The 15,361-nt window shown below is 38.7% G+C and overlaps 1 protein-coding gene across 3 annotated transcripts in view; it reads left to right on the forward strand.

The window, feature by feature from the left end:
• LOC106871250 (ankyrin repeat domain-containing protein 16) overlaps positions 1-15,361 on the forward strand; it is a 77,555-nt gene that overhangs the window by 53,407 nt on the left and 8,787 nt on the right. The window contains exons 5-6 of one of the 3 annotated variants that reach the window (XR_016241810.1): positions 3,242-3,400; positions 7,708-7,885. The exons of 1 other annotated variant lie outside the window; for it this stretch is intronic. Coding sequence is in view for 1 of the 2 variants with exons in the window: in XM_014917603.3 (XP_014773089.1) it covers positions 3,242-3,400 (159 nt within the window). In the remaining variant the exon portion in view is untranslated. The remainder of the gene's footprint in view (positions 1-3,241; positions 3,401-7,707; positions 7,886-15,361) is intronic. One more of the 3 variants, XM_014917603.3, reaches the window with a different exon arrangement.

A 15,361-nucleotide genomic window follows, 5' to 3' on the forward strand; every position in this document is an offset into this window, starting at 1 on the left:
GGAGAGACAAGTTACTGAAGAGATTGCAAGAGTGCAATGAAATGATTTAACAAAAACTAAATACTGTTTATAAATTAATAAAGGACTGAACCAGTGCGTGTGTTTATTACCGGCATAATGCCTCTCCCAATATTTAATTGTATATATATATATATATATATATATATATATATATATATATATATATATATATATATATATTTGAAGGTTTGGAGGTGATGTACAGAAATTATATAGAAAAAAATTAAGGTACTCAGAAATCTGGATGTTTGTACATTTACAGATTTTTTATTAATGTCACATATTAAATAAAGTGCTTTTCACCTAGTCGTGCAGGATTTTCAAATTGTTATATATATATATATATATATATATATATATATCTTTTATATTTGCCATTAAATTCTAAGCTATTTACTATCGCTAACTAAAAAAAATTTTTATCAGCAATAGTTTAGATGTTGAATTTCTTCTTTTCCCCAGACACCCTGCCTGCATTTATAACCATTCCCTCTTTTCTTTCTTCATCTCACCAATAAAATAAAAATAATAAAATTCCTTTTCTTATTTGCTATATATATATATATAGAATGTTCTATTAAATTTACATGCAGTTCTGCCTATTTACTTGCCTACCGAGTAATTAACAATGGATTAAATTACTAATTTCCTCTTAAGATTCGGCATTCTAAAGTGATTATGTAATCATCTATGTAATGATTACCACACAACATATTAGTATATGCTATTGAAACACATATCAAGATTACATTAACTATAATGTTGAAATAAAGAGTTTAACTGAATTTCCTGTTTTAGTCCATACTTAGAAATATGCATGTATGTACATTTATATATATATATATATATATATATATATATATATATATATATATATAGGCACAGACTTCACTGTCTTTTAAGAAGCTTGCTTCCCAACTACATGGTTCTGGGTTCAGTCCCACTGCGTGACACTTTGAGCAAATGTCTTCTATGTAGCCTCGGGCTGACCAAAGCCTTGTGAGTGGATTTGGTAGATGGAAACTGAAAGAAACCCATCATCTATATCTATCAATATATTTATATAAATAAGGATAAGATCGGTATTTAAAATATTGATCTTATCAAGTGGTCAGCATGGGAATAAAAACCATCAAAGGTAATAATTATTTAAAATTATAATACAGGGTATCAAGAGATACCACCACGCTGAAAAAATAGCAGTCAAATCCTGACTCCAAAACCACAATAAATGTCAGGATTTGACTGCTATTGGAGTCAGGATTTGACTGCTATTTTTTCAGCGTGGTGGTATCTCTATCAATATATATATATGTGAAATCCTTTGTATCTCTGTTCGGAATGCATTCTCAAACGCTCAACCAAATCAAATCAAATTTTACATGGTAATACAATGAGACCCTGTGAGTGTCAACAGTTAATTTATTTTGGATTAAAACAATGCAACATTGGCACTGTTTCTGTATTATGTCTCAAAACTTGAAGAATAAAAGAGAAACCTTTGACAGCCTATATATATATATATATATATATATATATATATATATATATATATATGTATGTATATATGATCTGGCATCTTCTTCTAGCATATTAGGAATCCACCTTGGTGGTTATTCCTTTTATATGTGTAATATAATTCATAGTCTTCGCATTTTTTTAAAAATATGCTCGGCCACTGGTTTAAATTGGTATTAATTAATAATATTAATTTCTACTCTCATTATTTAACTTATATTTATATATAAATATGGATGAGGATAGGCTGGTATGGTCATGTGGCGAGAATGGAGGAGGATAGCTGTGTGAAAAAGTGCTACACTCTAGCAGTTGAGGGAACCTGTGGAAGAGGCAGGCCCAGGAAGACCTGGGATGAGGTGGTGAAGCACGACCTCCGAACATTAGGCCTCACCGAGGTAATGACTTCTGACCGAGACCTTTGAAAATATGCTGTGCGTGAGAAGACCCGGCAAGCCAAGTGAGACCAAAATCCAAGGCCTCTGCCAGGGATGTAGCCAGCCCACTTATAGGTACCTTTCCTTCATTGGACACTAAACTCCGCTTGCGAAGACCTGTTGAGGCAAGTGAAATCAAAATCGAACTAAATTCGATGACTGGCCCCGATGCCAACGTCTCCTTCATTACACACTAAACTCGGCTTGCAAAGACCTGTTGGGGCAAGCGAAAGTGAAATCTTGATTGCACCTGTACCAGTGGAGCGCTAAGAGCACCGTTCGAGCGTGATTGTTACCAGCGTCGCCTTCCTGGCACTTGTGCTGGTGGTACGTGAAAAGTCATTTGAGCGAGATCATTGCCAGTGCCGCTGGACTGTGTAGGTGGCACGTAAAATACACCATTTTGAGCGGGGTCGTTGCCAGTACTGCCTGACTGGCCTTTGTGCCGGTGGCACATAAAAGCACCCACTACACTCTCTGAGTGGTTGGCATTAGGAAGGGCATCCAGCTGTAGAAACCCTGCCAAATCAGATTGGAGCCTGGTGTAGCCATCTGGTTGACCAGTCCTCAGTCAAATCGTCCAACTCATGCTAGCATGGAAAGTGGACGTTAAACGATGATGATGATGATGATATGTATATGTTTGTATTAGTATATATAGTATATATATATATATATATATGCTAGTATATATATATATATATACTTTCCTTCATTGGAAATTAAACTCTGCTTGCAAAGACCTGTTGAGGCAAGTGAATTCGAAATTAAATCAAATTTGCAAATTTGATGACTGGCACCTGTGCCAGTGGAGCGCTAAGAGCACCATCCGAGCATGATCGCTGCCAGAGCAGCAGACTGGCTTACGTGCCAGTGGCATGTAAAAAGCACCATTCGAACGTGTTCATTACCAGCGTCGCTGATCTTCCTTTAATTATTGGGATACTACACCAGCTGGTGATTATTGATGATAATTATACCATCAATCAATCGATCATATATATTTATATATATATATATATATATATTTATATATATATATATATATATATATATATATATATATATATATATATATATATATATATATATATATATATATATAAACACAAATAGAGCTCTAGAGATTGAAGAAATTTTGAAATGTATTGTTAAACACAAAAATACTAAAAACGAAATTAATAATTGATTGAAATAATTATCATTACAGACCTTCCTTTTGCTTACTAACCAGAGGATTTCCATATTTCTTTCTTCCATTTCAGGCTGACATAAATCAACATGATACACTTGGCTATCAACTGCTGCACATAGCTGCACACAGTGGAAAGTTGCAGTCTGTTGCTTATTTGCTGAATGAACTACATGTGGATCCCATGCCAACTTCCCACAAGAAAGTCACTCCTCTTCATTTAGCAGCAAAGGTAAATAATTGAATCACCATCATCATCATCATCATTGTTTAACATCCACTTTCCATGCTGGCATGGGTTGGAAGGTTTAACTGAGGACTGGCAAGCCAGACGACTGCACCAGGCTCCAATCTGATCTGGCAAGGTTTCTACAGCTGGATGTCCTTCCTAATTGCCAACCACTCCGAGAGTGTAGTGGGAGCTTTTTACATGCTACCAGCACAAGGGCCAATCAGACAGTACTGGCATCGACCATGCTTGAATGGTGCTTTTTACATGCCACCGGCACGGGAGCAATCAGGCAGCACTGGCAACAATCATGCTCAAATGGTGCTTTTTACATGCCACTGGCACAGGAGCCAGTTAGGTGGCAGAAAAATGAAATTAACCCTTTTGATACCAACTTGCCTGAGACTGCCCCAGGTTCTATGACACAAACTTACTCTTAAAGTGGTCTAAATTATAATCTGCTATCAAAATTTTATGTTAAATTGTTCCAGGCCCCAGCATAATTATTAGAAAGTTATTTCACTAAATGTTTCATTATTTTAAAAATTAATTGAAACAAAGACAACATACATTAACAGAAATATGGTAACAAAAAGGGTAAATAGGAGAAGCAGCTTAAAATTCTAATTGACAGAATCTGTAGTATGTCAAACAAAGTGCCTTGCAGAGTTTAGTTACATCTGTTGCATTCTGAGTTTCTAACTTCATTGGGAGTCAACTTTGCTTGCCATCCATCTAAGGCTTGACATAATAAAATTCCATCTAACACTGGAATCAAATTTATTGTTTACACACTCCTTGAAAATGTTTGGCCACCTTGTGTCTATGTCAGAAGTTATTTATATAATATCCATTTATCCATCCAGTCATCCATCCATCCACCCATCCATCCGTCCGTCCGTTCGTCCGTCCGTCCGTCCGTCCGTCCGTCCGTCCGTCCGTCCGTCCGTCCGTCCGTCCGTCCGTCCGTCCATCCATCCATCCATCTTTGCTAGGAGTTAAACTTTCCAGTTGAATTCTCGAGCATGATCAATTGAAACTATGGATATTATCCAACCATCTCATTCTTGATTTACTCCTGAGTCTCCTGCCAGTTGGCTTGGCTTATAGAATCTGTCTTGCAGATTTTCATTTCACAAGTCAAATACAAATACTAGCTTGGTGTTGGCATGAACAAGGCCAACAAAAATTGTAATATGAAGAACAGCCATACCACATCATCTGTCAAGCAGGGTAACAAGGGACATGTTCAGATCTTAGAGAGATCGGTTTGAAAAATATATTTAGGGGTCCGTTCAGTACCAATACAACCAGCAATAAGCTTGCAACTTGTTCTGGGAGGCTGGAGTCGGAACACAAAAGATAGATATAATATCCTGACTTTATACCATTTATCATCTTATATATATCATCATCATCGTTTAACGTCCGCTTTCCATGCTAGCATGGGTTGGACGATTTGACTGAGGACTGGTGAAACCGGATGGCAACACCAGGCTCCAGTCTGATTTGGCAGAGTTTCTACAGCTGGATGCCCTTCCTAACGCCAACCACTCAGAGAGTGTAGTGGGTGCTTTTACGTGTCACCCGCACGAAAACGGCCACGCTCGAAATGGTGTCTTTTATGTGCCACCCGCACAAGCCAGTCCAGGGGCACTGGCAACGATCTCGCTCGAAAATCCTACAGGAGCCAGTCAGGCGGTACTGGCAACGGCCACGCTCAAAATGGTGCATCTCATGTGCCACCCGCACAAGAACCAGTCCAGGGGCACTGGCAACGATCTTACTTGGCTTGCCGGGTCTTCTCACGCACAGCCCATTTCCAAAGGTCTCGGTCCGTAGTCATCGCCTCGGTGAGGCCCAATGTACGAAGGTCTTGCCTCACCACCTCAGCCCAGGTCTTCCTGGGCCTACCTCTTCCACGGGTTCCCTCAACTGTTAGGGTGTGGCACTTTTTCACGCAGCTATCCTCATCCATTCTCACCACATGTCCATACCAGCGCAATCGTCTCTCTTGCACGCCACAACTGATGCTTCTAATGTTCAGCTTTTCTCTCAAGATACTTACACTCTGACGGGTATTCACATTGACATTACACATCCAACGGAGCATACTGGCTTCATTCCTTGCGAGCTTACGTATGTCCTCAGCAGTTACAGCCCATGTTTCACTGCCATGTAGCATGGTTGTTCGTACGCATGCGTCATACAGTCTGCCTTTTACTCTGAGTGAGAGTCCCTTTGTCGCCAGCAGGGGTAAGAGCTCTCTAAACTTTGCCCAGGCTATTCTTATTCTAGCAGCTACACTTTCAGCGCACCCACCCCCACTACTAACTTGGTCGCCCAGATAGCGGAAGCTATCGACTACCTCTAGTTTTTCACCCTGGAATGAGATAGAGGTTGTTTCCTGTTTGTTTGCAGTCTTTATTGCACCTGAACATCTGCCACAAACAAAAACTAACTTGCTAGTTAACCTGCCTTTGATGTTGCTGCACCTCTTATGTGTCCATAGCTTGCACCGGGTACATCTTATAGAGTTACTACCTACTCCTTTTCTACATACTGAGCAGGGCCATCTACCTGAAGGGGTTTGTGTTTTATCTACCTTCCTACTTATTAGGATTTTGGTTTTAGCTAGGTTGACTCTAAGGCCCTTCAATTCTAGACCTTGCTTCCACACCTGAAACTTCTCCTCTAGTTCTGATAGTGACTCCGCAATTAGGGCAAGGTCATCAGCATAGAGGAGCTCCCAGGGGCAACCTGTCTTGAACTCCTCTGTGATTGCCTGGAGGACTATGGTAAATAATAGGGGGCTGAGGACGGAACCTTGGTGGACCCCTACCTCTACCCGGAATTCATTGCTGTACTCATTTCCAACCCTCACCTTACTGGCCGCATCTCTGTACATGGCTCGCACAGCTCTCACTAGCCATTCTTCTATCCCAAGTTTCCTCATTGACCACCAGATAAGGGATCGGGGGACCCTGTCAAAGGCTTTCTCCATGTCAACGAAAGCCAGGTACAGAGGTTTATCCTTGGCTAGGTATTTCTCTTGCAACTGTCTCACTAGAAATAAGGCATCAGTAGTGCTTTTACCTGGCACGAACCCAAACTGCATCTCATCTAAATTGATTCGCTCCCTAATTAGTTGGGCTATGACCCTCTCTGTAACTTTCATAACCTGATCTAACAGCTTGATGCCTCTGTAATTATTTGTATCTAAAGCGTCCCCTTTACCTTTGTAGCAGTTGACTATGATGCTGCTACACCAGTCATAGGGTATGACTCCTTCGTGTATCACCTGGTTCGTAATACGGGTGACTAGGCTATAGCCAACACTGCCAGATATTTTGAGCATCTCTGCAGTGATTCCTGATGGGCCGGGGGCTTTCCCGGTCTTCATACTCTTAATTGCTTTATCTACCCTGGTACTATCAACTCGGATAGCTGGTCCCTCTATTGGGTCGACATAAGGCAGGCTCTCTTTCTCCCATTCATTCTCTTTATTAAGCAATCTATATATATATATATATATATATATATATATATATATATATCTATATATATATATATATATAGATATATATATACATACACATACACACACACACACATATATATATATACATATATATACACATATATATATATATATACATATATATAGGCAGAGGCATAGCTATGAAGTTAAAAAGGTTGTTTTGATTTGTTCTCCCTGAATAACACTGTTAGTTTGTGTCTTCTACCATAGCCATTGAATATGCAGGTATTTTGAAAATACTTCATGGAGTGATAGCTGTGCCCTGCAAAGTTACAGGTTGCCTTTGGCAAAGTATAATGCCCATTCAGTCACCCTGCTAGGGATATGGCAAAGTCATGGGACTGCAGCATGGCAAATTGTTAAGAGGTAATGGGAGAGCTTGACTGAGCCAATGGTGCTTCTTACATTGATGCTGAGCAGAGGAATCATTGAAGATCAATGGTCAGGATCATCAAGCTCTATCAAGAGAGTAACTGCAATCCATAGTGATGGTGTCCGTAGATGTGTAATCAGCTAATGAAAGATTAACTATGAGTCAAGTTCCCAATTCAAATTCATAATAATGGAGTTAGATGGTAACAGAGAGTTGTGGGAGTCCATGAAAGTAGCTTGACTAAAGAAACCATAGCCATAGGCTGTGTAATGACTTCTTGGTGAATGGGTTGATGGAAACTGTAAGAAGTTATTCGAGTGTGTGTATTTGTGTCTTCCCTCTTGTCTTGACATTTATATGCTGACATCTTGATTAAAAATAAGCTTTTGTTCACAGACAAAGAAGGCAGTGTTGCCTACAGTGTTTCATGTAAACATGTCCAGCAATTGAGAGTTTGTGTTCGAAGGACAAGGGATGGTATTTTCTTACTTTGAAACAAGTGAGAGTCATTTACAAGAAGACGAACTGGCCGCAGAAAATCTGCCCCATCATAATTCACAACTGACATATGCAAGTATGTAAAAGTAGACCATATATGATGATGATGATGGCAGTAGTGACAGTGACAACCACAACAATGCTTCACATATAGATATATATAACACTTGAGTCTTAAATAGTTCTGTTACCTAACTGCATATCAATATTACAAGGTTGAAACAACTTGCTGCTGTAACTAGTAGAAGAAATTTAATATTAATGACACTTATTGTGTTCTTAACACATTAAGTTCATAAAAGATTGTATCTCATGACAAATACTTCACTAAGTGGCCTATTGAGGGTGTTTTTACAATACGTAAGATACATAAATGGCTATTTTATACATATATATGTATATAAATGTGTGTATGTATATCATCATCATCATCATCATCGTTTAACGTCCGCTTTCCATGCTGGCATGTGTTGGACGATTCGACTGAGGACTGGTGAAACCGGATGGCAACACCAGGCTCCAATCCAATTTGGCAGATATTTATATATATATATATATATATATATATATGTGTGTGTATATATATATATATATATATATATATATATATATATACACACTCTTACCTCGGTACTATGGACCTCCCTTTAATGAATTCTGGACGCAGCAGACAAGATCACGGCATAACAAAACCTCTTCACCATCCATTGTAAGCCTGATTTTAAATTTAAAATGTTGAATTAACTATATTATACTGTATATATACAGTGTCAAATTGGATAGTCTGCTTGATTAAAAGTACAGTACTGTATTTATTCCTCTGTCTTTCATATTGTAACTGTTGATATTAGCCCCTCCTAACGTAACTGAACCTTAGTGTCAGTACCTACAGCCCATTGGCTTTGTTAGACCAATGTTTCCCCTTTTAGTCCTTAGTACTGAGGTATGTGTGTATATACATGTGTGTTTGTGCATATATATATAACATCATTGTCATCATCATCATCATTTAACATCCATTGTTCATGCTGGCATGGATTGCATGTTTTGACAGGGGCTAGTAAGCTGGAAGACTGTCCCAGACTCCAGTCTGATTTGGTATGGTTTTCTAAGGCTGGATACCCTTCCTAATGCCAACCACTCCAGGAGTGTAATCGGAGCTTTTATGTTCCACTGGCACAGGTGCCATTTGTGTGACACCAATATTTACCATGATTGTGATTTTGCTCAGCTTGATGGCTCTTGGTCATTGCCTCCGTGAAGCCCAATGCTTGAAAGGTGCTCTTTATGTGCCGCCAGCATGAGTGCTAGTCACGTGACACCAGCATCGGCCTTGACTACAATTTCATTTGGCTTGACTGAAAGAAATAGGAATTGAAACTCTAATTGCCAACCAGCAGGAAAGTACCATCCTATATTCTGCAAAAATCCTCAGAAGAATTCTTGAAATTTGAGGAAACTTGTTGTTGCCAAACCTTCAAGATAAAATACCTGCCAACTAAATTAGCATGCACTAGTGAAATTAAAATAATTAATTCTACTATAAACACAAGATCTGGAATTTTATTAGGGTAGAGGGCTAGTTAATTAAACTGGCCCCAGTACTCAACTGGTACTTACTGTAAGACATAAAAGGATAAAAGGCAGAATTAATCGCAGTGGAGTTTTAACCCAGAACATAGAGCTGGAAGAAATGCCACTAAGCATATTGTCTGGCATGCTAATGACTCATTGACTTATAATAATAATAATAATGATAATAATAATAATAAAGCTGACAAATACAAACAAGAAATCAATCTACCTAACAAATACGAAGAAGAAGAAGAAGAAACAACAAAAGCTATAAAACAAATGAAATCCAAACTAAAACTAGAACAGCAACGGACCATGATAAAACGATGGCAAGAAAAGCCCCTACATGGTAAATACTGGGCTAAACTAAATGCGAAAGAAATAGACAGAGAAAAATCCCAGCAATGGCTGAGAAGCTCAGGACTCAAAGCAGAGACTGAAGGATTTTTAATTGCTGCACAAGACCAAAGCCTCCCCACCAGAAATTACCAAAAACACATAATGAAAAGAAATATAACAAGTAACTGTAGAATATGTGGAGATCGACAAGAAACAATAAATCATATTATCTCTGGCTGCCCAGTCCTGGCTAAGAAGGAATATATTCACAGACACGACAGAGCTGGGACCTATATACACTGGAAGCTATGCCAACATTATGGAATAACAACAGAAAAAAGATGGTATAAACACACGCCAGAAAAGGTCACAGAAAACGAGAAAGCAACCATACTCTGGGATATGCCAATACACACAGATAGAGAAATTAAGGCAAATAGACCAGATATAGTTGTCAAAGATCATGAAGAAAAAAAATGCTTTCTAATTGATATATCAATACCAGCAGATGACAACGTTTCTCTAAAAGAAATGGAAAAACTTTCAAAATACAAAGACCTGGAAATAGAGATAACTCGAATGTGGAATCTAAAAACAGAAACAATTCCTATTATAGTAGGTGCCTTAGGTATAATAAAAAAATATTCAGACAAATACATAACAAAAACACCAGGACTTACAAATATATATAACATACAGAAAATTGCACTACTGGGTACTGCACACATTCTACGCAAAACACTTTCAATACAGTAAACATAAGAGCACCACAGCAAACCACAGCACATACCCAAGGCGCACAGAGCTGCGCTCGGTAGTGAAGTGAAAGCACGTTATAAAAATAAAACTACTGAATAATAATAATAATAATAATAATAATGGTTTCAAATTTTGGCACAAAGCCAGTGGTTTTGAAGGATGGGGTAAGAGAAGCGGAGACACGTAGAAGAACAAATGGTCTTTGAAGAGTTTGCAGAATGTCAATGAAAGAGCTCTGATAAATAAATAATAACTAATAATAATAATAATAATAATAATAAGAGTGCTCAGAGAGTGCAAACCTCCGCCAATGCAACACCAGCGTCTTCTCAAAGATTAATCAGAAATCATTTTTAAAATGAGAATATCATCATCGTTTAACATCCATTTTCCATGCTGGCATGGGATAGACTGTTTGACTGAGGTCTGGAGAGCCAGTGGCTGCGCCAGGCTCCAATCTGGTCTGGCAATGTTTCTACAGCTGGATGCCCTTCCTAACACCAACCACTCCGAGAGTGTAGTGGGTGCTTTTTACATGCCACCAGCACAGGAGCCAGTCAGTTGAGCCTGGCATCGATCATGTTTGGTTAGTGATTTTTACACGCCACTGGAACGGGGGCCAGTCAGGAGGTTCTGGCATCAATCACATTCAGATAGTGCTTTTTACATACCACCAGCACAAGAGCCAGTCAGTGGGTGCTGGCGACAGCCATGTTCAGATGGTGCTTTTTATGTACCACTGGCATGGGAGCCAGTTAGGCAGACCTGGCGTCGACCACATTCGGATGGTGCTTTGTACATGCCACTGGCATGGGAGCCAGTCAGGGGGCACTGGCATCGACCATGTTTGGATGATGCATTTTACATGCCACTGGACCAGGACCCAATCAGGGGCATTGGCCACAGCTACGATTTAGGCTTTACTTGACTCAACAGGTCTTCTCAAGCATATCATATCACCTGACACATCGGGGGTACTCTTAAATGGGCCGGACATGCGACACTGGCATCGGCCATGGCTGTGATCTCACTTTAGTTGCCGGGTCTTCTCAATCACAGCATATCTCCAAAGGTCTCAATTTCTTGGCATTTCCTCACACAGCTGTCCTGATCCATACATAACACATGACCGTACCAGTGCAGTTGTCTCTCTTGCACACCACATTTGATGCTTCTTGTGCCCAACTTTTTGCTCATGGCGCTTACACTCTGTCGTATATTCACACTGACATTACACATCCAGCGGGTCATACTACCTTCATTTCTTTCAAGCCTATGCATGTCACACTTGAATGGTGCTTTTTATGTGCCATCAGCATGGAAGCCAGTCAGCGGCCCTGGCATCGATCACGCTTGGATGGTGCTTTTAACGTTCCACTGGCACAAGTGCCAATCAGGCGGTACTGTCATCAGCCACATCAGCGATTTTGATTTCACTTGTCTCAACAGGTTTCGCAAGCAGAGTTTATTGTCCAATGAATGAAGGGTACTTATAAGTGGGCTGGTTATACACCACTTGCATAGGCCACGGGTTATGGTCTCACTTAGCTTGCTGGATCTTCTCAAGCACAGCATATCTCCAAAGGTCTCGGTCACTAGTCATTGCCTCGGTGAAGGTCGTGCTTCACTACCTCATCCCAGGTCTTCCTGGATCTACCTCTTCCACAGGTTCCCTCAACTGCTAGGGTGTTACACTTTTTCACACAGCTGTCCTCATCCGCTCTCAACACATGACCATACCAGTGCAGTCATCAATCTTGTACACCACATCTGATGCTTCTTAAGTTCAGCTTTTCTCTCAGGGCACTTACACTCTGTCAAGTATGCACATCCAGTGGAGCATACTGGCTTCATTCCTTGCAAGTTTACGCATGTCCTCAGCAGCCACAGCCCATGTTTCACTGCCATGTAGCATAGCTGTTCGTATACATGCGTCATACAGTCTGCCTTTTACTCTGAGTGAGAGGCCATTTGTCACCAGCAGAAGTAGGAGCTCTCTGAACTTTGTCAAATATAATAATATCTGTTTCAACACATGATTTGAGAAATATACATATGGTGTTAGGAAGGGTATCCAGCCGTAGAAACCATGCCAAAACAGACATAGAGCTTGAACAGCCCTTCAGCTGGTCAGCTCCTGTCAAAGCATCCAACCCATGCCAACATGGAAAATGGATGTTAAATGATTATGATAATGATGATGATATGTGTGTGTGTGTGTGTGTGTGTGTGTGTGTGTCTGTGCGAAAAAAATGAATAAAAGTGGTTTTTCTAATAATTTTTCCACTTTAATAGTCAGATGTTTATAAGTTATTAGGTGTAAAGTGGAAAAATTATCATAAAAGCCATTTCTATTCACTTTTTCAAATATCATGCCAAGAAGTTCCTATTTCTAGTTCTACTGTACATACATACATACATACATACATACATACATACATATATACATACATACATATATACATACATACATACATATATGTGCATGCACATGCACACAGAGAGCAGTGTCAGTAGTTAGTATATGGCACTGCCATATACTAACATTAACTACTTCCTGTTTCTTATTCCTGTTAGCTCTTTGCCTCAAACCCACTCTGTTTGATGTGTAAAATGTTTGTACATACAATTGCTTGTTATTTTATTTTTCTTCTCCAGCTCTCCCCATTTACCACTTTCTTAGTCACTTAGGCCATTGACCTACCACATTCTTAATACTTGAACATGTACAAAGTTCATTGCCAAATGTCAGAACTCACAGTCTACTTATGTCACCCACAGAATTATTTTACTTTACTAATTCTACCACTGATATTACTTCTATTTAATATACTACAATATAAAATATGCGTTTGACTTCAATTGGTTTTAGTTTTGATTGCACAAATTGTTTGTAAACACTTCTTGTGTGTGTACTGGAGACATCAACCTGCTAATTACTATAACAGAATAATCTCATCCTATAATAATAATAATAATAATAATAATAATAATAATAATAATGATAATGATAAAAATAATAATAATAATAATAACAATAACAATAATGATGATGATGATGATGATGATGATGATGATTCTTTCTACTATAGATACGAGGTCTGGAATTTTAGGGAAGTGGGCTAGTTGATTAAATTGACTGCAGTACTTAACTGGTACTTATCGACAGACACTAAAAGAATAAAAGGTAGAATTGACCACAGTGAAATTTGAACTCAGGACATAAAGCTGGAAGAAATGCTGCTAAACATATTGTCTGGTGTGCTAACGACTCTGCCAGCTCACTGCCTTATAATGATAATTTCAAATTTTGGCACAAGGCCAGCAATTTCAGGGGAGTGGGTAAGTTGATTACATCAACCTCAGTACTTGACTGATACTTATTTTATCAATCCCAAAAGGATGAAAGGCAAAGTTGACTATAGAGGAATTTCAACTTGGAACATAGACAAAATTATCCACAGTGAAATTTGAACAAATTCCACTGATGACAACTTTGTCTTTCATCCTTTCAGGGCCAATAAAATAAGTAGCAGTTGAGCACTGGGGTTGATGTAATTGACTAGCCATCCACCCACCGACCCCCACCAAAATGTCAGGTTTTGTTCCTATAGTAGAAAAGATCATTATTATCATTATTATTATTATTATTAGTTTATAGAGAGGACTGTTAACTCAGCAGAAATGTAATATATAGAAAGATGAGTTCTTAACTTTTGTATACGATTGCCAAATTCCATCACTAAGGTAAACATAGCTGACGTAATCCATCACCACGGCCAACTCAATGACAAAAAGCGCAACTCAAAAGTAACTTAATAAATAAGTTACTTTTGGTTTACCTTAGTGATGGAATTTGGCAATCGTATACAAAAGTTAAGAACTCATCTTTCTATATATTATTATTATTATTATTATTATTATAAAGGTGGAAAGTAGACAAAATTATTAGCACACTAGGCAAAATGCTTAGTGACATTTCATCTGTCATTGTGCTCTGAGCTCAAATTCTTCTGAGGTTGACTTTGCCTTTCATCCTTTCGGGATCAATAAAATAAGTACCAGTTGTCCACTGGGGTTGATGTAATTGACTTAAACCCTTCTCCAAAATTGCTAGCCTTATGCCTATAGTAGAAAGGAGTATTATTATTATTTTCTGATTAATTTGCATTTTATTTCATCTTCCGACCAGATCCCAACCAGAAACCTAAGGTGTGTATATATTAGATGTCAACACAATTTCTTTATGTCTCATAGATTGTTGCTTTCCCAGAGATCTGGTCAAAAACTTTGTCAGTACCTTTCTTGATCATTCCCAGGGCACCTACAACAACAGGGATGCTTTGGGATTTTAATTGCCGCATCCTAGATATCTTAATCTCAAGGTCCTTATATTTTGATAGTTTTTCAAGCGCCTTTGCTGAGAATGTTTCTATCAGTAGGCACATCAATAAACAGGCATATTCTTTGTCTTAGGCCTTTGATGACAGTGTCTGGTCTGTTATCATTTATTTATCTGTCTGTAAGTATCCCATAATCCCGTAGGATGGTAACATTCTCTTCCTCAGTGACTGGCTCTAGATGATGTTCATACCAGTTCTAAGGGTGTGGAATATCATAGTGACAGCATATGCCCCACTGCAAGTATTGTACTGGTTTTATATTCTGTAGGGACAAGGACTGAACAGTTGGCAACAATGCGGTCAATACTCTCAAGTTTGTCATTGTTTAATACTTTCATACTTTTGTGGGGTCACTAAAATTAAACATCAGTAAGATACTGGGGTAGATGATATCAATGAATCCCTTCCCTTTAAATTGCTGGCCTGGTGCCTAAATCAGAAAAAAATATAATTATTATTCAGTAGTCTTATTTTTA

This window comes from Octopus bimaculoides, chromosome 5 (assembly GCF_046866305.1).
Source record: "Octopus bimaculoides isolate indiv1 chromosome 5, ASM4686630v1, whole genome shotgun sequence".
Taxonomy (NCBI): Eukaryota; Metazoa; Mollusca; class Cephalopoda; order Octopoda; family Octopodidae; genus Octopus; species Octopus bimaculoides.